Source organism: Sus scrofa, chromosome 1, assembly GCF_054392235.1.
Source record: "Sus scrofa isolate SSC_HxYL_T2T_F1_AM1 chromosome 1, Sscrofa_HxYL_maternal_Yorkshire_Landrace_v2.0, whole genome shotgun sequence".
Lineage (NCBI taxonomy): Eukaryota > Metazoa > Chordata > Mammalia > Artiodactyla > Suidae > Sus > Sus scrofa.
Window position 1 is genome coordinate 192,438,912 of NC_139383.1, and position 27,299 is coordinate 192,466,210.

General features: G+C 38.4%; 1 protein-coding gene across 3 annotated transcripts in view; it reads left to right on the forward strand.

The window, feature by feature from the left end:
- Window positions 1-26,487, forward strand: part of GNG2 (G protein subunit gamma 2) — a 135,396-nt gene extending 108,909 nt beyond the window's left edge. For all 3 annotated transcript variants that reach the window (XM_021101893.2, XM_021101887.2, XM_021101900.2), the window contains one exon: window positions 23,196-26,487. In XM_021101893.2, the coding sequence (XP_020957552.1) occupies window positions 23,196-23,324 (129 nt within the window). In that variant the 3' untranslated portion in view covers window positions 23,325-26,487. The remainder of the gene's footprint in view (window positions 1-23,195) is intronic.
- Window positions 26,488-27,299: the final 812 nt, after the last annotated feature.

A 27,299-nucleotide genomic window follows, 5' to 3' on the forward strand; every position in this document is an offset into this window, starting at 1 on the left:
TTGGAAATACAGCAGCAGCCTGTATTTTAGCATTTGTTCTGCATATCAGAGCCAGGTCGGCATGCTGTGGTGAAGCGTCAGATTATTTTTAGTTTAGCTCCTGGATAAAACTGCCACTGGGTTGCCACTGGGTTGTCAGCTAGCTGGGCGAGGCCTTGGTGATCTGTCTTTCAGAATCTCTTCCAGGCTTCTGAGCCCTCGGGCTTCTCCACCTTCTTTCTGCCCATGAACCTGTCAGTGAGAAGGGGCTGCTCTCTCAGGATCCCACGTTTGTGATTTTCCAGGGCAGTGATCTCTTCCAGCTCTAAAGGCAGCAGTAGCTTTCTGTGCACCAGGCAGAGCCTAAAGCAACTAAGGCAACAAGGAAAAGGGCACAGCTGACACTGGAGCTGTCGAGGGTCCCTAAAGCAGGGTGTGGCCATAACCCTCCTGTGGCCTGCAGAATAACTTGAGCTGCTTAGAGTAAGTAGCCTAAGGTACTGGGACTGAGGAGCATGTTCATTTTAAACCTTGTTTCCTATCCCTGTGCATCACAGATCCTGGGAGATATGGGCTAATGAACCCATTATCTGTTCATAAGCCTCAGGCATATATAATGATACTCCCAGCTTCTCTGTGTTTCTTTGTTAGCTTTTCACTGAAGGACAGAAAGTAAAGAGAAACCAGAAGAAGCCAGGGAGGGCTCTCAGGAGAGGGACAGAGAGGTTGTGAAGACTGTGACACTCAGATGTCTGAAACCACAAGATACACTGATGTTGAGCAAAGGCCAATGAGAGAGAAAACTTGTCCTGAGAGTGGCAGCCACGAGAGCACATCTAAAAGCAAAGGACAGTAGGACTGTGTATTCATCACTATATTAGGACCCTGGACTTCTAATAATAGAAACCTACCCCAAGTTGGCTTGAGCAGAAAGAAGGGATTGATTATAAAAGATGCTGGGGATAACAACATGGTCCTGCTGTACAGCACAGGGAACTATATCCAATTTTTTAATTTTTAAAAAATTAAAGTACAGGTGATTTACAGTGTTGTGACAATTTCTACTGTACAGCAAAGTGACCCAGTCATTGCTCTACAGCCAAAATTGTCACAACACTGTAAATCACCTTTACTTTAATTTTTTAAAAATTAAAAAAAAAAAAAGATACTGGGCATCTCAGTATCCAAGAGTAGTAGCTGGGTAAGCAGGGCAAGTGGGGAAAGTGAGAGCTGGAAGGCCATTGCGAACTATGAGGAGTGCTCTGTGACATGCTTCTGCTTCTGTCTGTGTGTCTGCCTCTTTCTTTTTCTGGGAGGAATAGATTTCTTAGCTGCCTGTCCCATATGGCAGGCTCAAGGTGCCTTCCAATGGCTCTCAGGATCACATGTCACACTTTCAGCTCCATGAAGAAAAAGATAGATTCATGTATGTAACCCCTTTTAGTCTCACTTCTATATTCCTAGAGTTGGTATATTTGTTCTCCCAAGAGTGGGCCATCTACAGCTTCAGTCAGCTGACCTTAGCCTTGAACCATGTCATGTAAACATGATTCCTGGGAACTAGCCCACACATATGAATGGGAAGGGGGCAAACAGTTGAGGAGTGAGGATCACTGCAAGCTGTAAGGATACCTATTAACAGAGGGCGTTGTTGACATCATGAATAATGTAGATATAAATGCAAAAGAAAGCCAAGGCAAGGCGCACCAGTGAAATGATTGCTTCTTAACTAATTGGATGCACCTTAAATTGGCCCCATATAAAAATGTCACACTTATTTCTCATTTCTCCCAAATGGTTTCAGTAGACCTTTCCAGCTGACTTTCCTCACTGTCTTAGGAATATGCTATGCAAATTCCCACCTCTCTGGTTATTCTAGGTCTCTCACTGAGAACATCCTTCCCCTTCATTTTTTTCCTGTCTATTATAGACTAAATGTTTATGTCCCTCCCAAAATTCATATGTTAAAGTCCTAACACCAAATATGATAGTATTTGGATGTGGGCCATTTGGGAGGTGATTAGGTCACAAAAGCAGAGCCCTCAGGAATGGGAGCAGTGCTCTTATTAGACCTCAGAGAGCTCCCTTGCCCCTTCCACCATGTAAGGGTTTAAGCAAGAAGATGGGCATCTATGAACCAGGAATTGAGCCCCTCAATGGACACAGAATCTCCCATCACCTTGACCTTAGACTTCCCAGCCTCTAGATCTATGAGAAATAAATTTGTTGTTTACAATCCACCCATTTTTTTGTACTTTGTTACAGCAGCCCAAATGGACTAGGACTTTATCCAAATCTTACTTCTCTATTGTGTGTCAGTTTAAATCCCTTCTTGCTCATGAATCTTTTTTTTTTCCATTCTGATCATACTGACTAGTCAGTTTACTAATTAGTTTTCCCCTCATCAGATAAATTTTTCAAACTAGACCACATAGTCCTCAATGTCAAAGATTTTGTTATCTGGGAGTTCTTGTGGCTCAGCAGATTAAGAACCCAAACATAGGGACTGTGAAGATGTGGGTTTCGATCTCTGGCCTTGCTTAGTGGCTTAAGGATCCAGCCACAGCTGCAAGCTGCGGTGTAGGTCACAGATGGGGCTCAGATCCTGTGTTGCCTGAAGCTCCAGTTCAACCTCTAGCCCAGGAACTTCCATATGCTGCAGGTGTGGCCCTAGAGAGAGAGAAAAAGAAAAAGAGAATAAAAGGATGCCTGCTCTAGGGACAAACATGGAGAAATAAAGAGGGGCAAGGAAAGAAAAGGGTTTTGTTTTTTTTTTTAAAGATTTTTGTCATCTACTTGGTGATGAGATGTACAGGCAGTCAGGAAGCATTTTTTTTTTTTTTTTTTTTTTTTTTTTTTTTTTTTAGTGCCTAGCTTTATGTTCATGTACCAAGAATGTCATATAACATGACATTAGGAACTACACTCCTCATGACATTTCCAATTACTCTTAATGGCTTGAGAAATTCCAAGCGTGAATGCCACTGGCCAAATAAAACCATAGTCAGAGGAGAAAATTCAGTGAAATACCAAAGAAATTCAATGAATTGATGAGAATAGATCATTTTAAGGATAGGATTTTTCATGCCAAGTGAATAACAAGAATTTATAGTGTATCCCTCTTTTGAGAAGAGTTCAATATAAAAAGAACAGACTGGTTTTCATATCTGACAAATACATATACTTGAACCACATATAAACATTTCTAATAATGGAAGCATCTTTCTGACAGTTGACTCCTAATACATTGGAACTGAACTTCAGGGAAAGCTATACTGAGAAGGGGGCCAGTTAGACATGATGCTTCATTCTAGAGAGGGGATGTATATCCTAGGATTGGGTCTTTTCAGGTATTTTTCTAGCTTTTGAATCCAAAGTTTTAACATCTTGTCTCTGAAATGCTTGTATCCAATTTGTTGGAAAGAGTGAGATTCAACCTTCCTTATAGGCTAATTGAGTGTATTTTCAGGGTTAATAAAATAGGTATAGTATTTGAGGACTTACTGAGGAAAGGGCTGTGCTCAAGGAGAGCCAGTCCTAATTTATTTGATTTGCTGAAAGTTGAGTGAAAAATTTAAATTGAACTCAGGTATACATTGATAATTGAGCATAAAACTTCATTTTTTATGAAGATTGATACAATTTTTAAAATTCAGTAGGTATTTGTTAAGCACCAAGTGTATTCTTAGCCTTATGAATTATACCTGGGAGCTAAAGAAGCAGTACTGTTAAACTTTAATAGTTCGAAATCCCTAGGAAACAAATTTTCCAAATAGCCTAATTTTCAGCCCAGATGAAGCTCTTTCTTCTTCAAAATGTAACTATTTTGGATAATAATTTTGAGTGTCTTTCTTTTTTTATTGAGTAAATTACATATCAGGTACTTTTCTTGATAACTCTTGAAAATCTATTTCCTTTTTAAAAAAATCCTATTGATATGTTATCATCAGTTTAATATCTCCTTGGAGGAACTGATGGGGGGAAGATTTTTGAGAATGCTCACACTTTTTTGACAAATTAAAAATAGTAGCTATTAAAAATTTTTTTAATTAAAAAAATGCGTTCCCTGGTGGTGCAGCAGGTTAAGGATCTGGTGTTGTCACTGCTATGGCTCAGGTCAAATAATAGCTATTTATCCATACAATTGTAATTTCTCTAACATCACAATCAAAGTTTAATCCTGAGTGCTCTTCACAATCAATGTGGGAAGATCCTTTAGACTCACCCTTGGCCGCCGGCAGTGATGTAGGCACCCTGATGACCTGGGACATCATTGTAACGTGGGTGCTTTCCATTTCTGACATTCCTAACCTTGCTCACCCAAGCACCTCTCATGTTTTCAGTACAAATCCAAGGCATAGCAAAGAATACTGAGGTTCCTGCTGAATCTACTAAGGCTCGAAGCAGATATTTTCATTGTTCCTTACTTGAATTACATAGTAATGATTCAGAGAAAAAGAAAGGCTTTAAAGTAGCCAGTAGCTTTTGACCTGAGTCAAAAGACCTTTTTAGATACATGTCAGGTCACTCTCTCCTAGTTTGAAATTTTATGATCTCTTCCCAGAGGTGTGGCAGGTTTTTTTGCCTTCAACCATCTTGCCAGACTTGTGACAGGCAACTTTTGATGTTCACAGTGACATCTCATTTTAAGCCTCCACCCCAGTGGGATCTTTGAAGTCCTTTTAAGCAACAAATTAAAGTTGTCAACCTTGAATGGCCGCATTAATGACTCAACTGAGGAGTATTGAATGATTGATGCCCTTAACACACAGATAACTTCCCACCCACCTAGGCAGTGACCACTTGTCAGTGTTTCTTGGCCTGATGGCTTGCAAACATTTTGCAACATTAATTTTAAGATATTTGTCAATTTCAGGAGGTATTGGAGGTGGAGCTAGAGCCTTATATACTGTTTAAATTCCTAGGTCTGTTTTTTATCCTTCCTGACAATTGCTTCTTTTCAGAGCTGTCAGGGCATCTGCCTAGAGTTGGTTCCTATTCTTTTTCAGAGCGTGAAATCACCTTGGAACTCTCTAGAGTGCCCCTTCTCTTACTTCCTGGGGTTCAGCCCCAGTCTTGTTTGGCAAGGTTGCTGGGGAGCTGAGTTTCAGCAGTTGTCAATCTGGGGAAAGCCTTACACTTATCAAAAGTAAATTCCTCCACTGCACATCACATCTCATCTCATAACATCTCCCTAATTGGGGACACACTCCAGTAGGTCACTGCCCATTCTGAATCACCAGTTTTGGTTCTCTATTCATCATTTCCATCAGTGTTCAGACATAACCTTTATTTATTTCCATCTTAAATAAAACATAAATTTCTTCTCTTGAACTCCCTACTTCCTCCTCCAACAAAGAAGTGTCACTCTGCTTGGCAGTGTTTGTTTGCTCTGCTTGGCACTGTCACATCTCGAAAGAGTTGTCTGTAGTCATTGTTTCTACTTTCTCTTTTCCCTTTCTTTGGAAAAAATTATTTTTACTCTGGAAATAATCACAAAGGCACAGAAGAGTTTCAAGTACCCTGCGGAGAATTTTGTTTGCCCCAGAACCATTTGAGAAAAGTTGTCAGCAGATGCCCTAGCACCTCTGCATACTTTAATATTTCCTACAAGGAAAAACATTTTTCTACACAATCAAAATAGAATTATCATGTATAATTAATATTGATACAGCACTACCTTCTACTCCTCGGAACCCATTTAGGTATTGCAAATCATCCCAGTAATATCCCTTTTAGCAAAAGAACCCAGGTTAGAGTCATGGGTTGCATTTAGCTGTCCTATCAGGCACAGTTCCTTAGATTGCCTTGACTCTCATGGCCATGACATTTTTTGAAGGTTATAGGCAGTTGTTTTATAGAATGGCACTCAGTCTGGGCTTGTTTGACATTTCTCAATGATTTAATTAAAGTGACATGACTTTGACATTAATGTCATAGAACTAATTCATCTCACTGTTCTATCAGTGGTACATGATTTCAAATTGTCACTGGTGATATTAACCTCAATTACTCAATTAAGGTGGTATCTTATAGGTTTCTTCATGTGGTTATTCTTTTTCCCACTGTAGGTAATAAATGTTTGGAGTTTCGGGGAGGGACCTTGATACTGTATAATCATCTCATTCCTCATCAAATGTTCCATTTTGTAAATTTAATTATATTGATATGGACTCATTGTTTCCTCTTTTATTGACTGATTTATACTGATGCTATCATCATCATTAATTTTTTTTATGTTTAAATTGACCCAGACTAAAATACTGGCTACTGTGTCTTTTTGATATGCCTCCCTCATTCTTTGAATATTTTCTCGGTTCTTGGCACAAAAAGATGTTCTAGGGTCCTCTTCTTATTTCTCTGCCCCAACCCTAGAATTATCCTTTTCTCCAAAGAGCACTAGTTCCATTGAGAATGGCATTTAGAAATCAAGATCTGGATGCTAAGTGTGCTCATTTTTAAGGAGCATAGGTCCTCTTAGCAGACAGAGCTAGAGAATACACACACACAGTTTTTCACATCTGTGTTTCTTTATCTGTATGTATTTGTTTATGTAACCATGAGTTCACGTTGACACCACCATGTCCTATCCTGTAGCACAGCTTTCTACTTTCCATATATGTAACTCCCCTCACTGTAAATGAGAAACCTAGCTGCCCTTATCCTTATTTGATCAATTCCCATACATGGAACCAAGCTCCTACTCCGTAACCTCTCTCACTGACATGGGTGCCTCACATCCCACTCAGGCTCCCATACTCCTCACCAGGGTGCCCCCTGCACAGATGCTGTCCTCATGCTGCTCCAGTTGTGACATCCCACCATGGGCCCCTGACCTAGTGTGGAAACTACCTTGCTTGGTCTCACCTTTAAGATTGAATTGTTCATAAAGAAAGGGGAGGAGGAGGCAGGCCCATTTGTTCCTATGCCCATTTCACTCCCACCATTGGACTGAAACTTCTCTCATCAAGGTCACCAGTGACTCCAGATTACTAAATCTACTAGTCAATTCTCAGTTTTCCTCTTACTTGACCTATTGACAGAATTTGACATGATTGATGATTCCTTATGCCTTGAAGCACTTTCCTCATTTGGCTCTCAGTACCCCCTCTGTCACAGGCTACTCCTTTTAAATGTCCTTTGCTGTTCCTCTTAGGCTCCCTGACATCTTACACTGAAGTGTTCCAGGGTTCACTGAAGTCTTCCTTGTTCCTCTCTTTTCTATCTAAATGTACTCCCCTGGTGATCTTGCTGATCCCCAAGGCTTTATATACCATCTCCATGGCCTCAAGTCCCAAATATATGACTTTATATATAAATCTCACTCCATTAATAGATATTTCAATTTCAACCTTTTGAGAACTGAATTCCCAACCTTCCCTCCAAAACGTCCCTCCCTGCAGCTGAAATGATAGCAACTCCATCTTTCCAGTAGATCAGTCCAAAAACTTAGAGCTGTCCTTAATTCTTATTTTTTATTCACACCCTACCTCTAATTCATCAGAAAACCCTGGTGATTCTACATTCAAATGCTGTTTAGTTAGAATTATACCAGTTGGCACCACCTTTTCTGCTATTTCTCTGTTCTGATTCACTGTCACCCCTCACTTCGCGCATATCGATTGTCTCCAGTAGCCTGCTTCTACCCTGGATGCCCATAAAGTCCTATTCTCAATATGACATCCAGAGTGCTTCTTTAAAATCTGTCAGTGGCTCCCCATTTCTCTTATCATAACTTTCATTGTGTAAGTTTTTACCCAAAGATCAATTACCTTCTCAATTAAGCCTAACGATTGCAACCTGTCTTCCATGCTCCCACCCCACAGACATACGCACCGTCAATCCCTTTACCCTACTTTTCATTTTCTTATAAAACTTACTACCATCTAATGTTCTCTGTAACTACTTACTATATTTTATTTTCTGTGCTCTCCATCCTTCAACTCAAATACTGCGTAAGCAATCTGATTATGCCATGCATTGATGTAATTTGATTCATGTTTATTCATTTGGGGTTTGTTGAATTACTTGAAACAGTGGGTTGTAGTTTTTATCAAGTTTGGAATTTTTTAGTTTTAAAACTGTCTTTAAGAGATCCCTTGGTGGCTCAGCAGCAACAAACCCAACTAGTATCCATGAAAATGCAGGTTTGATCCCTGGCTTTGCTCAGTGGGTTAAGGATCCAGTGTTGCCGTGAGCAGTGGTGTAGGTTGCAGATGTGGCTCAGATCCTGCCTTGCTGTGGTTGTGGTGTAAGCCAGCAGCTACAGCTCGGATTCGACCCCTAGCCTGGGAGCTTCCATATGCCGCTGGTGCAGCCCTAAAAAGAAAAAAGAAAAAAAAAAGAAGAAGAAGGAAGGAAGGAAAGAAGTCTTTAAATATTTTTTATTTCTCCTCTATAAATCATCTTTCTCCTCTCCTTAAGAGACTCCAATTTTATGTACTTTAGGCCACTTAAAGTTGTCTCCTAAATCATTGTGCTCTGTTTTGTTTTTGTTTTTCAGTCTATTTTCTCCCTGTTCTTTACTTTGGAGAGTTCCTGTCTTATCATTGCCTTCAAGTTTACTAATCTTTTCTTTTGTAGTGTCTCATCTGGTGCTAATTCCATTCAGCATGTTTTTTATCTCTAGAAATTTGATTTGGGTCTTTTTAATATCTTTCATATCTCTTTAATTTTTTAAAAATATGTATGCTAAATGTTGTATGATATTTTTCTTTTATTAATGATTTTTATTTTTTCCATTATAGCTGGTGTACAGTGTTCTGTCAATTTTCTACTGTACAGCAAAGTGACCCAGTCACACATACATGTATACATTCTTTTTCTCACATTATTCTCCAACATGATCCATCGTAAGTGACTATATATATTTCCCAGGGCTTAACAGCAGGATCTCATTGCTTATCCATTCCAAAGGCAATAGTTTGCATCTCTTAACCCCAGATTCCCAGTCCAGCCCACTCCCTCCCTTTTCAATTTTTAAAGTTTTGTCAAAGTATAGTTGATTTACAATGTTGTGATAATTTCTGCTGTACAAAGTGATTCAGATATACATAGTCACATACATTCATTCTTTTTCAGATCCCTGTCTCTTTTAATTATGTTTTGCTTTCCTCTATTTTCTTGATTATATAAACAACACTTACAGTAGTTTTTTGTTTTGTTTTTGTTTTTGTTTTGCTATTTTAGGGCTGTTCCTACAGCATATGGAGGTTCCCAGGCTAGGGGTCCAATCGGAGCTATAGCTGCCGGTCTACACCACAGCCACAGCAACATGGGATACAAGCCACACCTGTGCCCTACACCACAGCTCACAGCAATGATGGATCCTTAACCCACTGAGCAAGGCCAGGGATTGAACCTGCGTCCTCATGGATCCTACTTGGGTTCATTAACCACCGAGCCATGAAGGGAACTTCTACAGTAGCTATTTTAACAGTATTCCTATCTATTAGTTTTATCATATACATCAATTCTGGGTCTTTTTCATTGGATTATTTTTTCTCTTCATTATGCGATAGATTTCCTCCCTACTTATTTGTATGTCTGGACTTTTTATTGGATTCCAGGCATTGTGGATTTTATTTTGCGGGATATCAAAATTTTTTGTATTCTTTAAATACTTGAGTGTTTTATTCTATGGTGCAATTAAGTTACTTGGAAACATTTTGATCTATTCAAGGCTAGCTCTTAAGTTTTGATAGGTGGGTCCACAACAGCATTTATCCAAGGCCTATTTGGCACCAGTCCTGAAGATATCCTTTTAGGCTCTACTCAATCCCCCATGTGTTATGAGGTCTTTCTACTCTGGCCAGTAGAGACACAAACTCTTTCAGCCCTGTGTGATCACCCTGTGTGATTGTTTCAGTTGATATTTTCTGAAATTCTTTGCACATCCTTAAGCAGTTTTTTCCCGCATATGTGCTGATCATTCTAAAGATATAATCTTCAAATATTTGAATCTTTTTTAAAAATTACTCAATGAATTTTATTACATTTATAGTTGTACAATGATCATCACAACCCAATTTTATAGCATTTACATCCCAAACCCCCAGCCCATCCCCCTTCCCCCCAACCTGTCTCAGTTGGAAATCATAAGTTTTTCAAAGTCTGTGAGTCAGTATCTCTTATGCAAAGAAGTTCATTGTGTCCCTTTTTTAGATTCCACATGTAAATGATAGCATATGATATTGGTGTTTCACTGTCTGACTGACTTCACTTAGCACGATAATTTCCAATTCCATCCATGTTGCTGTTATTTCTTTCCTTTTAATGGCTGAGTAATATTCCCTTGGGTATATGTACCACATCTTCTTTAGCCACTCCTCTGTCGATGGGCATTTTGGTTGTTTCCATGTCTTGACTATTGTATATAGTGCTGCAGTGAACATTGGCGTACATGCATCTTTTCAAGTCATGGTTTTCTGTGGATAGATGCCTGAGAGTGGGATTACTGGATCAAATGGTAGTTCTATGTTTAGTTTTGTGAGGAATCTCCATACTGTTTTCCACAGTGGTTGCACCAATTTGCATTCCACCAGCAGTGTAATAGGGTTCCCTTTTCTCCACACCCCCTCCAGCATTTATTGTTTGTGGACTTTTTGATGATGGCCATTCTGGTTGGTGTAAGGTGGTACCTCATAGTGGTTTTGATTTGCATTTCTCTAATAATGAGAGACGTTGGACATCTTTTCATGTGTTTTTTGGCCCATGTGGTTTTTGGCCACCCATATGTCTTCTTTGGAAAACTGTTTAGATCTTCTGCCCATTTTTTGATGGGGTTGTTTGTGGGTTTTTTTTTTTTTTTTTTTTTTTTTTGGTATTGAGCCACAGAAGGTGTTTATAAATTTTGGAGCTTAATCCCTTGTCAGTCAATTCATTTGCAAATATTTTCTCCCTTTCTGTGGGTTGTCTTTTTTGTTTTGTTTAGGTTTTCCTTTACTGTGCAGAAACTTTTAAGTTTAATTAAGTCCCATTTGTTTGGAGTTCCCATCATGGCACAGTGGTTAACAAATCCGACTAGGAACCATGAGGTTGCGGGTTCGATTCCTGGCCTTGTTTAGTGGGTTGAGGATCCGGCATTGCCGTGAGCTGTGGTGTAGGTCGCAGACAGGGCTCGGATCCTGTGTTGCTGTGGCTCTGGCATAGGCCAGTGGCTACATCTCCAATTAGACCCCTAGCCTGGGAACCTCCATATGCTGCAGGAGTGGCCCTAGAAAAGGCAAAAAGACAAAAAAAAAAAAAAAAAAAAGTCCCATTTGTTTTTTTTTTGCTTTTATTGTCATTTCTCGAAGAGGTGGATCTGAGAAGATGTTGCTGTCATTTATGTCAGAGAGTGTTTGGCCTATGTTTTCCTCTAAGGGATTTATAGTGTCCAGTCTTACGTTTAGGTCTTTAATCCATTTTGAGTTTATTTGTATGTATGGTGTTAGGAAGTATTCTAATTTCATTATTTTACATGTAGCTGTCCAGTTTTCCCAGCACCACTTATTGAAGGGACTGTCTTTTCTCCATTGTATATTGTTGCCTCCTTTGTCATAGATTAGTTGACTGTAGGTGCATGGGTTTAAGTCTGGGCTTTAAAGATTTAATTTAATCTTCAAATATTTGAATCTTTGAAGCTAAAGATTCAAAAGGAATCCTCTGGAAGCTTCCAGAGCTGTGTGTGTGTGTGTGTGTGTGTGTGTGTGTGTGTGTGTGTGTGTAGCTCTTTGTTCTATGTTACTCTCTCCTCAATTGAAGGAGGTTCCTAGAGTCTTTGGGTAGCCCCCTCCTTGTGCTGTGGCCTTGGTACAGTGGTGACTAAAACATATGATTCCTGCCTTCATAAAGCAGAATGCCTAAAGGGAAATATCAAACAGCAAATAAACAAATGATGGTTGTAATTATAAATTGTGTAAGTGTTTTTCTGTGAAGGAAAAGAACGGGGTGCTCTGAAGGAACATGAGGAAAGTAATTATTAGATGAGGTAGTTCGGTAACGACTCCTAGTGAGGATGTGGGGAAAAGAATGTTTCAGGAAACTATATGTGAAGCTAGGAGGCAGTAAAGAACTTGGAGCTTTCACAACATTAGAGGGGACCTATGTGGGTGGGAAGAACACCAGAACATGAAACTGGAGAGATGGCAGGCCCAAAGCAGGCAGGACCCACAGGCTATTTTATGACGTCTTGGCTTTCCACAAAGTACAGTGGGAAGCTCTCGAAAGTTTTAAATATGAGAATGATATGAGCCAACTTATATTTTAAAAATGTCTTTCTAGCTGCAGTATGGAGAATACTACTCCTGGCACAATTGTAAAAGTAGGGAAGTTATTTAGAACTGTGATTCTTAAAAATCTTTTGTGTCCCTAGACCCATTTGGCTGTCTGCTGAAGCATATGGTCTCCTTCTTAGAATAATATTTTTAAATTGCAAAGTATAAAATATAGTTTATCAGAATGTTTTTAGAAAAACATTTGTGATGCAGTTAAATATATATATACATACTCCTTTATTTACTGAGTATACTGGATATAAATAGTAGTCTGTGCTTATAAAGTGAAAGAACATCAACACGATACTGAGATATTTACAAAAACTGTAATGTGATGGAATATATCTGGTTTTTATTGATGACTAAGACAAAAATGGTTTTAATGATACTATGTTGTATTGTGTACATGTATAATAGAAAGAAATAGTAGATTTGAGGTTAGCGAAAATAAAGATGTACTTTTTTTTTTTTCAACCTTGAACTTCCAGACCACAGTGTGAATTCTATTCAAGGATTCTTTCTTAGTCCATTTGAGCTACTATAATAGAATGACAAACACTAGAAATGAACAACAGAAATTTATTTCTCACAGTTCTGGAGGCTCAACGTCCAAGCTCAAGGTACCAGTAGATGTGGTATTGGTGAGGGCCTGCTTCCTGGTTTGTAGAAGGCCTCTTCTCTCTACACCTCACATAGTTAAAGGGGCAGGGGAGCTCTCTGGGGTATCTTTTGTAAGAGCACTAATCCTACTCATGAGAGCTCTACCCACTAAAACACCTCCTACAGGCCCCAACTCCAAACATCATCCCATTGGGGATTATATTTCAACATATAAATTTGGAGGCTGGGGAGATACAAACATTCAGTCTCTAAAAGAGCCCTTGAAAAATTGTATTTAAGTGGTTATTTCAGTAACCATGGAAAGAGAAGATGGAGGCTTGAACTAGGGTAGTTGCAATAGAGATGGCAATAAGGAAACAAATTAGAGATATTTTTGTGGAAACATCGCTATATAGTCTCCATGTGCCCAGTGGCTTTGTTGAGAAAGCTGGATTTGACACAAAAACAAATCCATCTTTCCTCGTGGGCAGCTATCACTTGGGTAGGAGGTGGGGCTGGAGGTGGAGGGGCTAGGGCTGGAGCCAGATGTGGGCCAGGGCATTCCCTCTGCTCAGTGGCCGTCACCACCCTTTGGGGTGGGGGCAAGTCCCAAGTTGCAGGAGAAGAAGCTCTGAGGGTCAAGTCTGAGCTGGCTCTGTTCCCTGTAAGTGTGAGCTCTCTGCCTCCAAGCACTAGCACTCTTGGGAACAGTACTGGACCAAGGGGGTTGCCCATTCGGGCTCTCTGTGTGTGACAAGGTGCAAGCTGTGGTGCTCCAGTCACAGAGTTTGGGACTCCTTCTGATGTGCTGCCTGTGTCAGTGCCAGTAATGGCTGCCCCCAGCATCCTCAGACACTGCTTCACATCTGAGCTACCTCTGTATCTCACAGCGAAGTTCTTTTGGTAATAGCAGCACTCGCTCCAGTGTGGAACTGTGATGTGTGGTAAACCAGGCTGGAGCGTTCATTCAGCTCAGGCTGGGGTGCATTGTGGTGGTCATGGGAAACCACGCAACCACCTGAACAGCTTCAGTCTGCCCTCCCTACCCTGCTTCAGGAGCAAGCAAGCAAGCACACGTGCATGTTACTCCCAAGTGAATGGAATCTAGGCTTCCCACAGCCTTCCTATTAGTCCCACCAGCCCTTTAACCAGGCAAGGGGGCTCATCTTCCCTGTGTCAGACTCCAGGACTGAGGCCATCAGTGTGTTTCTCAGAATTCTCACTCCCCAGGAGATTCCCTTTTGTTTTGCGTTCCCTCCCAGGAGCCCAGGTCTTGACCTGATTGCTTCTCTTCCCTTCCTTACCAATTCTGTGTGGATCTTGCTTTCAGCTTTGATTGTTCAGGACTCTTTCTGCCAGTTTTCAGTGAAAATTGTTCCACATATAAATGTATTTTTGATGTGTTTGTGAGGGGAGATGAGTTCCACGTCCTCCTACTCTGCCATCTTGATCCCCAAATTTTGAGATATTTTTGGAGGAAGAATCAACAGGACAAAAAGAAAGAGTCTCCCTAGAGTTATTGGGGAAATCTTCATGGAAGAACTATGCCTATGGATGTGAAATGTAAAAGAAGCTCTGTGCAAAATGTTAGCAGAGATAATCAGAAAGCAAGAAGATTTGCCAGGCAAACTGTTGCTATGACTCATTGCAAGGTAAGGGACAAGGATGACACTACAGGTTAGAAAGAAAGAATATTCATGAAGATTAAGTCAAGAACACTGAGACTCGTTACTTGGGCCCTCACAAGCTATGAGAACTAGGACAAATATGGACCTAATGAAGCCTCAACTTCACATATTAAAAATGAGGGTAGAAATAGCTTTTTATCCATATGTTGTTATAAGGATTCAATAAAATACTGTATGTAAAGTGGTTAGCACAGTTCTGACATGTAGCAAGGGCAAACAAACTTTTTTAAAATTTTACTGAAGTACAGTTGATTTACAATGTTGTATTAATTTCTCCTATACAGCAGTGTAACTTATAAATAGATAGATAGACCTTTTCATTTTCTTTTTCATTATGGTTTATCACAGGATATTGAATATAGTTCCCTATGCTATACCATAGGATCATGTTGTTTATCCATCCTATATATAATAGTTTGCTTCTGTCAATCCCAAGCTCCCAGTCCTTTCCTTTCCCAGCCCTTCTTCTTGGCAACCACAAGATTGTTGTCTATATCTGTGAATCTGTTGATACATTCTTTCATAGATATATTGATTTGTGTCATATTTTAGATTCCACATATAAGTGTTATCATATGGTATTTGTCTTTCTCTTCCTGACTTCACTTGATATAACAAGTGGCTTTCATAGTGGTCCATCCATGTTGCTTCAAAATTGGCATTATTTCATTCTTTTTGATGGCCAAGTAATATTCCTGTGTGTGTGTGTGTTTTCTTTATCAGTTCATCCATCGATGGATATCTAGGTTGTTTCCATGTCTATGCTAATATAAATAGTGCTGCTCAAAACACAGGGGTGCATGTATCTTTTTGAATGATAGTTTTGTCTTGGTTTATGCCCAGGAATGCGATTGCTGGATCATATAGCAACTCTACTTTTAGGGTTTTTTTTTTTTTTGAGGAAACTCCATACTGACTTTCATAGTGGCTACACCAATTTACATTCCCACCAACAGCATAGGAAGGTTCCCTTTTCTCCATATTCTCTCCAGCATTTATTATTTGTAGACTTTTTAATGATGGCCATTCTGACCAGGATGAGGTGGTATCTCATAGTTTTGATTTGCATGTCTCTAATAACTAGTGATGATGAACATCTTTTCATATGCCTATTGGCTGTCTACATGTCCTCTTTGGAAAAGTATTTTTAGGTCTTCTGCCCATTTTTTTATTGGGTTGTTGATGTGTTATTTGATTGTATGAACTGTTTATATATTTTTGAAATTAAGCCCTTCTCAGTCACATCATTTGCAAATATTTTCTGAGTCCAGAGGTTTTATTTTTTTTTTTTGTTTCCTTTGCTTTGTAAAAGCTTATAAGTTTGATTAGGTACCATTTGTTTATTTTTGCCTTTATTTCTATTGAAGGGCAGATAAATATTCGCAATTATTCTAATTACTGCTAGGATTCTGACATTATGTTGAACCATCATCTTAAAGAGATTTTACAGTCTAGTTGAGGAAAAATGATAAAATGTATAATAATTTTTATAATAGTTGTTCAAAATTGTGTTCAAATATAAGATATGAGCAACTGTAAGCTATTAAATTTTGCCCAGCATAGTACTTTCTGTTCCATGAAAAGATTTTGAAAATTTCTGCCGCATATTTATATGTGAGCATTGCAAATGGGTAAGGAGAGTGCTGGATCTCATGTTAACAAGTAAGTTTTATATATTACTATTGTCGAGTCTCTGCTACCTGCAGCTATGCTCCTGTTTGGTATAATAATAACTATGGTTCAAGCAAATAACCCCCCCCAAAAATAATTAAGATTCTGAAAGTCTGTTCTTGGCTTTCACTTAGAAAAGCTAAGACAAGAACAAGCTGTTTCCTTTCATTCTGTAATAGTAGCATTTCATAAAGATGCAGAGAGAATTTCAATCAACCATTGGAACTAGCCCTGCATTTCAGTTTATATCTAGATGACTGTGGCTTAATGGCAAAGCATTACAGTTCAGCTTATTTTTCTGCTACATGCTTTGCTATATGACATTGAACTACTCATGCAGTGTGCTGAACCTAAATCTTTCATCTATAAAAGGAGGATAACAGTACCTACCTCAGGATTATTTTGTAGATCAGCAGAGAAAACTTAATTGTCTGGAAAAAATATAAACATAATAAAAATATTTTATTAGCAATGTAATATCTCCAAAAGAGTGAGAATCTAAACTAAAACCTGTAACAAAGACAAAGAAGGTCATTATATAATGATAAATGGGTCAGTGTGTTAAAAGGATATAACAATTATAAGTGTATATATACACCCAACATCAGAGCACCTAAATACATTAAGCAAATACTAATAGACCTAAAGAGAAATAGATTATATAATAATAGTAGATTTTATTACCCCCTACTTTTAATAGTGGATAGATCATCCAGTCAGAAAATCAATAAAGAGTTCCCCAGTGGCCTCACAGGTTAAGAATCCAGCATTGTCCCTGCAGTGGCTCAGATCACTGCTGTGGCACAGGTTTGTTTCCTTGCCCAGGAACTTCCACATGCTGCAGGCGTGGCAAAGAAAGGAAGGAAGGAAGGAAATCATTAAGAAAATAAATGTTGAATTTGAACTACACTTTAGATTAAATGGACCTAACAAACATATACAGAAAATTCCATTCAACAGCAGCAGAATACACATTTTTCTCAAGGCCACACAGAACATGCTCCAGGATAGGTCAAATGACAGGTCATAAAACAAGCCTTGTCAAATTTAAGAAGACCAAAATCATGCAAAGGATCTTTTCCAATCACAATTGTATGGAATTGGAAATTAATAACAGGAGTAAAGCTGGGAAATTCACAAATATGTGGGAATTAAACAATACATAAACAATCAGCCAATAAATCAAAGAAATCAAAAAAGACATAAAATCTTGAAACAACAACAAGAAAAAAGAAACAGCATACCAAAACATATCGGATATAGCAAAAGCAATTCTAAGAGGGAAATTTACAGTGATGAACACCTACATTAAGAAAAAAGAAAGATTTCAAGTAGACAACCTAACTTTATAACTCAAGGAACTAGAAAAAGCAGCTTAAGCACAAAATTAGCAGAAGGAATCCAAAAAACAAAGATCAGAGCAAAAATAAAGTAGAAATCATAAAAACAACAGAAAAGCTCAGCAAAATGAACTGTTTTTGAAAAGATAAAGTTTATAAACCTTTAGCCAGACTAAGAAAAAAACTGAAATAAGTAAAATTGGAAATGAAAGAAGAGACATTATAACTAATAACACATTACAACTGAAATGGTTGTAAGAGACTACTACGAACAGCTACATGCCAACAAATTGGATAACCTAAAAGACATGGATAAGTTTCTAGAAAATACAACCTACCAAGACTTATTTATGAAGAAATAGAAAATCTGAATAGACCAATTACTAGAAAGGAGATTGAATCAGTAATTAATAACCTCCTAACAAATGAAATTCCAGAAACAGCTTTCCTGTTGAACTATACTAAACATTTAAAAAATTAATGCCAATTCTACTCAAACTCTTGCAGAAAACTGGAGAGAAGACTCCCAAACTCATTTGATAAGGCCAGCATTACCCAGATACCAAAGCCAGATAAGGATAATATAAGAAAAGAAAGCTATAAACAAGTATTCCTTATGAATATAAATACCAACATTAACAAAAATAGTAGCAAACTGAAATCAAGTACACATTAAAAGGAACATACACCACAAACAAGTGGGATTTAACCCTGGGATACAAGGATAGTGCAATGTATACAAATCAATAAATGTGACACATCACATTAATAGAATGAAAGATAAAAATCATGATCACCTCAGTAGATGTGGAAAGAAAATTTAACAAAATACAACATCCTTTCATGATTAAAAACTCTCAACAAATTGAGTATAGAAGAAATATACCTCAACATAATCAAGTTCATATGTAGCAAGCCCACAGCTAACATCATACTTGATGGTGAAAGATTAAAAGCTGTTCCTCTAAGGTTAGAAACAAGACAGGGGTACCCACTCTCATGACTACTTTTCAACACTTTGCTGGCAGTCCTAGCTAGAGGAGTCAGGGAAGAAAAAAATAAAAAAAAAAGTATCCAAATCAAAATGAAAAAAGTAAAATTGGCTCTGTTTGCAAATGATATGATCTTATATATAGAAAATCCTAAAAAAAAAAAATTCACCAAAAGTAGGCTGTTAGAACTAATCAATGAATTCAATAAAGTAGCAGGATAAAAAACAATCAACATACAGAAATCAGTTGTGTTTCTATATGCTAACAGTGAAATACCTGAAAAAGAAAACTCAATTTGCAATAGCATCAAACATAAGATACTTAGGAACAAATTTACCCAAGGAGTTGAAAGATCTATACTCTGAAAATTATGACTTTTGATGAAAGAGATTAGAAAAGATATAAATAAATGAAAGATATCCTTTGTTCATTGGTAAGAATTAATATTTGTTGTTGTTTGTTTTTTTTGTTTGTTTGTTTTGTCTTTTTGCCTTTTCTAGGGCTGCTCCTGAGGCATATGGAAGTTCCCAGGCTAGGGGTCGAATCAGAGCTGTAGCCACTGGCCTACGCCAGAGCCACAGCAACATTGGATCCAAGCCACATCTGCCACCTACACCACAGCTCATGGAAATGCCAGATCCTTAACCTACTGAGCAAGGGCAGGGATCGAACCTGCAACCTCATGGTTCCTAGTCGGATTCGTTAACCACTGTGCCATGATGGGAACTCCAAGAATTAATATTGTTAAAATGTCCATCCTACCCAAAGCTATCTATATATTCATTGCAATCTGTATCAAAATTCCAATGGCATTTTTCACAGACATTTAAAAAAATTAATTATAAAATTCACATGGAATCACAAAAGACCCCAAAACCAAAGCAATCCTGAGAAAGAAGAACAAAGCTGGAGGCATCAAACTTCCTGATTTTAAACTATATTATGAAGCCATAGTAATCAAAACAATATAATATTAAAAATAGAACAGTGGAACAGAATCAAGAGCCTAGAAATAAACTGTGACATATACCATCAAGTAGTATTTGACAAAGGAACCAAAATGCTCAATGGGAAAAGGATAGTCTCTTCAATAAATGGTGTTGGGAAAAGTAGATACTCACATTGCAGCAGAGTGTAATTGGACCCCTGCCTTATCCCATTCACAAAAATTACCTCAAAGTGGATCAAAGACTTCAATATAACTCCTAAAACTGAAAGCTCCTAGACGAAAACATAGGAGGTAAGCTCTTTGATATTGATCTTGGCAATGATTTATTGGATATAACACCAAAAGCACATGTAAGAGAAGCAAAAATAAATAAGTAGGACTACCCAAAACTAAAAAGCTTCCACACAACAAAAGAAACAGTCAACAAAAATGAAAAGGCTACCTATGAAACTGGAGAAAAATATTTGCAAACCTTGCATCTGATAAGGGGTTAATATCCAAAGGGGTTAATATAAATAACTCATACAATTCAACAGCAAAAGAATAAACAATCTGATTTACAAATGGACAGAGGAACCAAATAGATACTAGTGTAAACAAGGCATGAATATCCAACAGGTTATGGAAAGATCCTCAACACCTCTAATCGGGGAAATGTAAATTAAAACAATAATATATCACTTCACACTTGTTAGAATGACTGTTACTAAAAAGATGAGCAGTAACAAGTATTGGTAAGAATGTGGAGAAAAGGGAATCTGTCCACTATTGGTGGGTACATAAACTGGTGCAGCCAGTATGGAAAACAGTACAGATGTTCCTCAAAAATTTAAAAGTAGACCTACCATAGGATTAAGCACCCTACTCCTGATATATATATATATCATGTCATATGTCATATATGTGTATTTGATAAATATTTATCAATTCAGGATCACAAAGAGATATCTGTACTTGCATATTCATTGCAGCAAAATTTGCAATTGCCAAGACATGGAAACAACCCAAATGTCCATCTTTGGATGAAAGAATAAAGAATATGTGTTATATATTTATAGGGGACTATAATTCTGCATAATAAAGAGGGGGTATTCTGCCATTTGCAACAACATGGGTGGACCTCGAGGGCATTATGTTAAGTGAGACCTGTCAAAAAGAGAAAGATGCATACTTCATGAAATCATTTATATGTGAAATCTAGAAAAGCTGAACTCAATAGAAACAGAGTAGAATGGTGGTTGTCAGGGTTTGGAGGGTAAGGGATATGGAAAGGTTTGGGTCAGTGGATACAAACTTCCAGTTATAAGATGAGTTCTGGGGATCTAATGAACAATTCAATGATTATAGTTAACAACACCATCTTATATACCTGAAAGTTGCTAAGAGAGTAAATCGTAAATGTTCCCACCGCATTAAAATGAAAGGTAATTATCTGAGGTAATAGAGGTGTTAAAAACCTACTGTGGTAATCACTTCACAATATAGAAGTATATCAGATTATTACACTGTATACTTTAAGCTCACCCAGTGTTACATGTGAATTATATCTCAATAAAGCTGGGCAAAACATACATAAAAATGACTTAAGTTTTAGCACATACTGAGACTGACTTTTACACAAATATACTGTACTGGGTTGAATAGTATCCCCTAAAATTCATGCTTACCTAGAACCTTATAATATGATCTCACTTGGAAGTAAGCTATTTGTAGTGTAGTCAAGTTAAGGTGAGGCCATACTGAATAAGGATGGGCCTAATCTCATGGCTGGTGGGTAGGATATTTGGACATAGACAAAGAGGAGAACCCCATGTGAAGACAGCAACACACAGGAGAGAATGCTACATGAAGGTGGAGGCAGACTGGAGAGATGAACCTACTAGCCAAGGTACAGCAAGGATTAGCCAGCAACCACCAGACATTAATTGAGAAGCATGGAACAGATTCTCCTTCAGAGCCTTCAGGGGAAACCAATTCTGTTGGCACTTTAATTTCAACCTTCTAGCCTCTAGCACTGTCTATGAGAGGATAAATTTCTGTTATTTCAAACCACCCAAATTTAAATTTTGTGTAGGCAGACAGAGGAAACTAACACACATATCAGTACATATACCTCTTTATATCAGTCAGTATAGACCAGGTTTTGCTGCAATAACAAAAGGCCCTCTTCTTGGATTCTTAGAGACTTACAACAACAAAGACATACTTCTCACTCTTCTTCTTACCCACATGTTCATTACCCATAGCTGCCACTCTATACCATGTTACCTTCGAGCAACCTCTACCTAGAATATTGCCTCTACCTGGTCTGAGACAAAGGACATAGAGTCCAAAAATTCAAAGATTTATGGAATTAGAAGACGAAATTGAGTCTCATTTCCAGTCTATAAACTAAAATTGAAAAGAACTTAAGTGACAAGGTTCTAATCAACTCAGTCTTGGAACAAGGAACAAATTAAGAGTATGGCCTCTGAATCAATTAAGGTGGTTTGTGGTAAATTATTTCAGTCAGATCAAGTGGCAGAGAGAAAAGACCATGGCAAACTACACATTAGTTCTTGAAGCTTCTGCTCAAAAGTGATCCATATCACTTCTACTCACATGTCTTTGGACAGAGCAAGTCTTATGTCATTGTATGAGTTTATACAACCCACACATAGGGAGGGGTAGTGAATCTTTTCAGCAATCATACAATCTCCACGCTCTCACAGAGGCTTATCCTTTCATTAGTCACTTTGAGAGGCTATTATATACAGTGGTGTGGAACAATATTTAAAGTGATTCCCAGAGCAAGTGTACTATGTCACATAAGAAACTGACTCTTGACTTTAGAGTTTTTGACCCCAAATGCCATTCCTAGGTGGATCATTCACCTAGTCCCTAGTTGTGATTACAAATGACTTTTAGTTTATTTTCCAAAATTAAATCCCTCCTCAAGCTGTGAAAATTTGCTGCTGTTGAAGCTGATCAACAGAAAGGTACTCCAGAAGACCCCCAACAAGGAACTACAAAAATGTGAGAAATCAGAGCATCACTGAAATCACTGACCAACCTCCCAATGGTTCTCCTTAATGCTTGGTTGAAGTTATATATATAATATGTGTAATAAGCTATAATATCATGCATAATATATATAAAATATTAAAATACATGATATATAAGTTTATGTGTATATATACAAGTATATAATATCTCCTGATGTGTTTGTTTAAAAAGGTAATCAAATGGCTGTAGGACTCCCCAGCACAGAGAGGCACAATTACAGGATGATAATAATGGCTAGTCCGTGTGGAAAGCATACGGTGTTCCAGGCACTAAATGGTTTATCTAATTTAATCCTCGCAGCCAGGGCTGGGACTAGGATGAAGGAAGCAAGTGACCTACCTGGGCACAGAATTTAAGGAGACACCCACTCTCAGGGCTGGACAAATACAGGGTTGATACTTGCATGACCCTGACCGTGAGCACTTCCGTCAATTCTGTACCCTCAGTGCTTCACTCACCTCACCCTAATTCCGGAGCTGACCTACTTGTAACAATCCTGTTTGGTCAAGATCACCAACTCCTTTCTTTGCAATGAGGAAACAGAGGCTTACGGAAGATGAGCATCTTGCTTCATTTAAACCCAGGTGTTTTGGACACCCTAGCCTGCGCCTTGACTCACTGCGCATGCGTCAATGTCTCATCTAAGTTATGGTTGTGTTTGTTGTTTTTTCCAGGTGTCCAAGGCAGCTGCAGACTTGATGGCCTACTGCGAAGCGCATGCCAAGGAAGATCCTCTCCTGACACCTGTCCCGGCTTCAGAGAACCCATTTAGGGAGAAGAAGTTTTTCTGTGCTATCCTTTAAGTCTTCAAGGGGAGTCTGAGGAGCCTCGGGGCTCCAGGGACACTGATGTAGAGTTTTTAGCAGAGTGGGCGCCTTTCTCGTCCACAGCATTTAAAGAGAGGGAGGTGAACCATCCTGGAAACTCCAGGCTATGCATGTTTAAAGAACCGGTCCCCTTTATGAGAATGAAAGCTGATCCACACCCCGAGTTAAGAGATCTCAATGTCTGCAGAACTGCCTGGAGGAGGGGAAAATGTAAAGATAAAAATCGGTGTCATTTCTTTCCTGCTGTCCCTCCCCAAACCTTATGTTTCTGCTTCATATTTAAAAAATAAAAATTAAAACAGACAGCTGTGCTGAGCTCAGATATGTCTGACCTTGGAATGAATATTGCCTTTAGAACACCCTTTGACAAGCTGAGTTGTCCAGTGTAGCCGGTTCGGTTCAACGGCATTGATGTTTCGTCTTTGTGCCTTTCTTTTTCTTTTTCCCTTCTGCCCTCCCCCTCCTCCCATCCCTTCCCAGGAATAAAGAGATAAGGCTGGACTTGTCTGTAAGACTGAACTCCCAGGATGAGCACCCAAAGGTTTTAGGTCGATGTTCCCTGTGGTTTATCCTCTTGGTAATAACAAACAAAAATGCCGGTTGTCTGTGTTCTTTTATCACTATTCCTAACATTTGTACATGATAGCTTTGATTCTGCAAGTAAAAGTAAATCATGTGTTGTGACTGGTGCTTTCATATATTTGTGACAATTTTTGAGTAATACTGCATGAAAATGTCCCCATATTACATCCATTCAGAAGTTTTGTTGTACTATAAAGTTGGGAAAAAAAGAATGAGAGAAATGAAGCTGGAAAGGAAAACAAACTCAGTATCTTGAAAACTGAAATGACTCCAGAGCCTTAGCCATGCCTAAAATACCTCCTACTTAACAGTGGCACCCGCACCTCTTCATCGTATTTTCCAGAATCCAAAGCATTTTGGTTTTATCCAGGATCCAGGGCAGCACAGGTTGCACCAAGCGACAGAACCAAGGATTCACCCTGAGCTGGGAAGTGCTTTTGTCACAGAGTCAGAGCAAATTCCATTGTTTCCTAAATGACAGGAATTCTAGATTGAAAGAAGGCTTTCTGTGTTCTTCTTAACAAGAAAAAATGTGGCCCTCATATGCTCAAGTATCAGGAGAAATAAACCCATGACTCCAGACTCCACCCTCAGAATCCTGGCTGTTCACCGGCCAGGGAGAAGGGGCAGTGTTGTGCCCCTGCCCCCCACCAACCCCCTACCCCCACCCAGGAGTTCCACCAGAAAGGGTTCTGGCTCATTGTGCCACTGACTGACATGGCCTTTGTTTTTCACTCACCAACATTTTCAAAAGAATCTTTTCTTTGTTTTTGTTCTCCACTTTGTTTGAATCTCTCTGCCTTCATATACCACTTCCTTGCAGCTTAAGCTCTCTCTTCCCAAGAGATGATGTTGAAAGTGATTTTTCCTTGTGACTTCAGCCTCCACCAGTAATGGCAGAGCCTGAGAGTCTTTCTCACTTTGTTCTGTGTCCTTCCCAGACAGATGGGGACTCTCTTACAACTCCTTGCTTGCCTTGAAATCCCAGAAGACCATTTCCAAATTAATTTTTATTCTCTCTTTCCATTCTCTTCCTCCCATTTAAAATTAAAAAAAAAAAAAAGAGGATGGAGAGGAAGGATAAAAGAAGATAAAAAAACAATATGCCAAGGACAGATTTTGAAATTGACTTGATAAATATTTTCCTTAACTCCTTGTATGGGCCTGAGGGTAAGAGAAAAAATACATCCAATTAAAACTCCTGCCTGGGAAAAGAATACTGAGACATTGTGAAATGTATGAATGTACTTCTATAACCAGAAACTTCTGCTCAAGCCTTGGGATTTTGTTACAGTCAGTGGGACACTGATGAAGATTTAGAGGGGAAGAACCCTGGCAGAGTATTTATTACACTACAGAATTGTACCAATGGCTTAGTAATAATGTGGAATCAACTAAAACCCAACCACATTTTTTAAATGAGCTAAAATATGAATCGAGTATGTGGTCACATAAAAACAACTGTGAATAAAGCACTCTTTGGTGGTGTTAAGGCATCATCCTAAGACCCTGATGCTTTTCATAATCTGCATCATTTATTTTGCTCTTAAGGATTCTTTATATTTTCATGTGAATCTAGATCTTTGGAGCAATTAAAATGGAATTAAAACTTTTAGGAATACAGCTCTTGTAATTAAAAGTTAAGGAAATTCCAAACTGCATGTGACCTTGTTTATGAAAAGAGAAAGCAAGAAAATACACAGACCATCTGAAATTAAGTTTAAGAAAAATGTTTGACTTTTTCATAATTTCATGTCCAACAGTATGGAATTATAACCCCAGAGTTTTTATATGAGTTTTGACTTACTGATATTTTTACTTGTTAAAGGGGAAATAATTTTTTGATTAGTTATGCCCTAAAGAGTTTTAATTCTTTTAGAAATTTAACAATCATTTTCACCAGCATAATTTTATCTTAAGGGGTAACTGATAGGAAAACTTAGCTTAATTATTCAAGGCCCTAATTTATGTTTATAATATATTGGGTGGTAATAAAAGCCTGCCATGGAATTCGTTAAACAGTATGAATAACCCTCATATTTAGAACACATACTTTATTAAGGGAAAAAAACTATCTTGCATCATCCTCAATATAAAATTTGCTTTCTTTTTTTTTTTCTTTCAATTTTAGACCAAGTGCTATTTAATTCAAATCAGAGGTTGTGAATAAGTACTTTGAACTGAGGCTAGTTTTGCTAATAATATTTGAAAGAGATTGCTTAAGGAAAAATTCAAAACCATTTCCCCATGCACTAATATTCACAAAAGGAATTTAAGCATGCTGTCTTAGAGGATTTTCGTACTTCTTTTTTGTTTGTTTGTTTTAATATCTGCTTCTCGCTGCTTCTGGCAATGGTGAATTGTTACATATACATTAATGTTTTCCCAGCCCAAGACTTGTTCATATTTTTCCTATATAAGATCTATGGAGTGGAGTGTATCTTTCAAAGAGAGGGAAATACAGAAATGTTAAAACAGAAAAACCTGAATGCGATGTGTACATTTTCATCCCACATGGACAATGTATTTGTTTTAATAAATGGAATTTTCAGATTCATTCCATATGCAGTCGATTTTATTGTGAAATCCTATGAACCACCTTGCCCATCGACTCTGTGATTAATTTGAGAAGGATGACACATAACAAGATGGATGGAGGAATGAGAATCCATGGGTTTTCTTTAGGGTTTTGTTAACAGAGAGCCCAAAGGAAGAGTCCCATGAGACTCTAAAAGCCTTTCTCCCTGAGCACAGTGCTTGGGGATGGGGAAAGGTGATGGGGAAGTGACTTCCAGGGTCTGACAGGCTGGTCCGTGAGGAGAGATGAGCTGCATTTAAACTTGAACATGCTGTGAGTATGCCACCTGGGGATTTTTCCTTAAAAAAAAAAAAAAGAAAAAATTGACCACAGAACGTGTTGTTCTCCATAAGCTGGAGATAAATGCTTAAACTCTAGATTCACAGCTCCTCAGAGATATTCTAGTCAAGAAAGCCTTCCTTATGCCCCTCAAATTATGCCAGTGAGTAATAGGCCCTGTTAGTAAGGAGAGGCTGGATCTCCCAGGGCTCGTGCCTAAGACAAAAGTATCTTTAATCCTCTGATGAAGGGGGTCACTTGGAGTCTGTACATTCATCCACTTACATCAGTTTTTCAGAGCAGGGTCCCTGGATCATCTGCTTTAGAATCACCAGGAATGCCTATTTAAGAGATAGACCTGGGGGCCTCCCACTAACTCAGAACTGCTAGCAATGGCGCTTTAGACCATGCACTCTGTTGCACGCTACTGTCTGAGGACCACTCATGTAAGTACTTAGACAGCTGGCTTTTCATCATGCCTCACGCAAGGCACAAACTAATTGTAAACATGC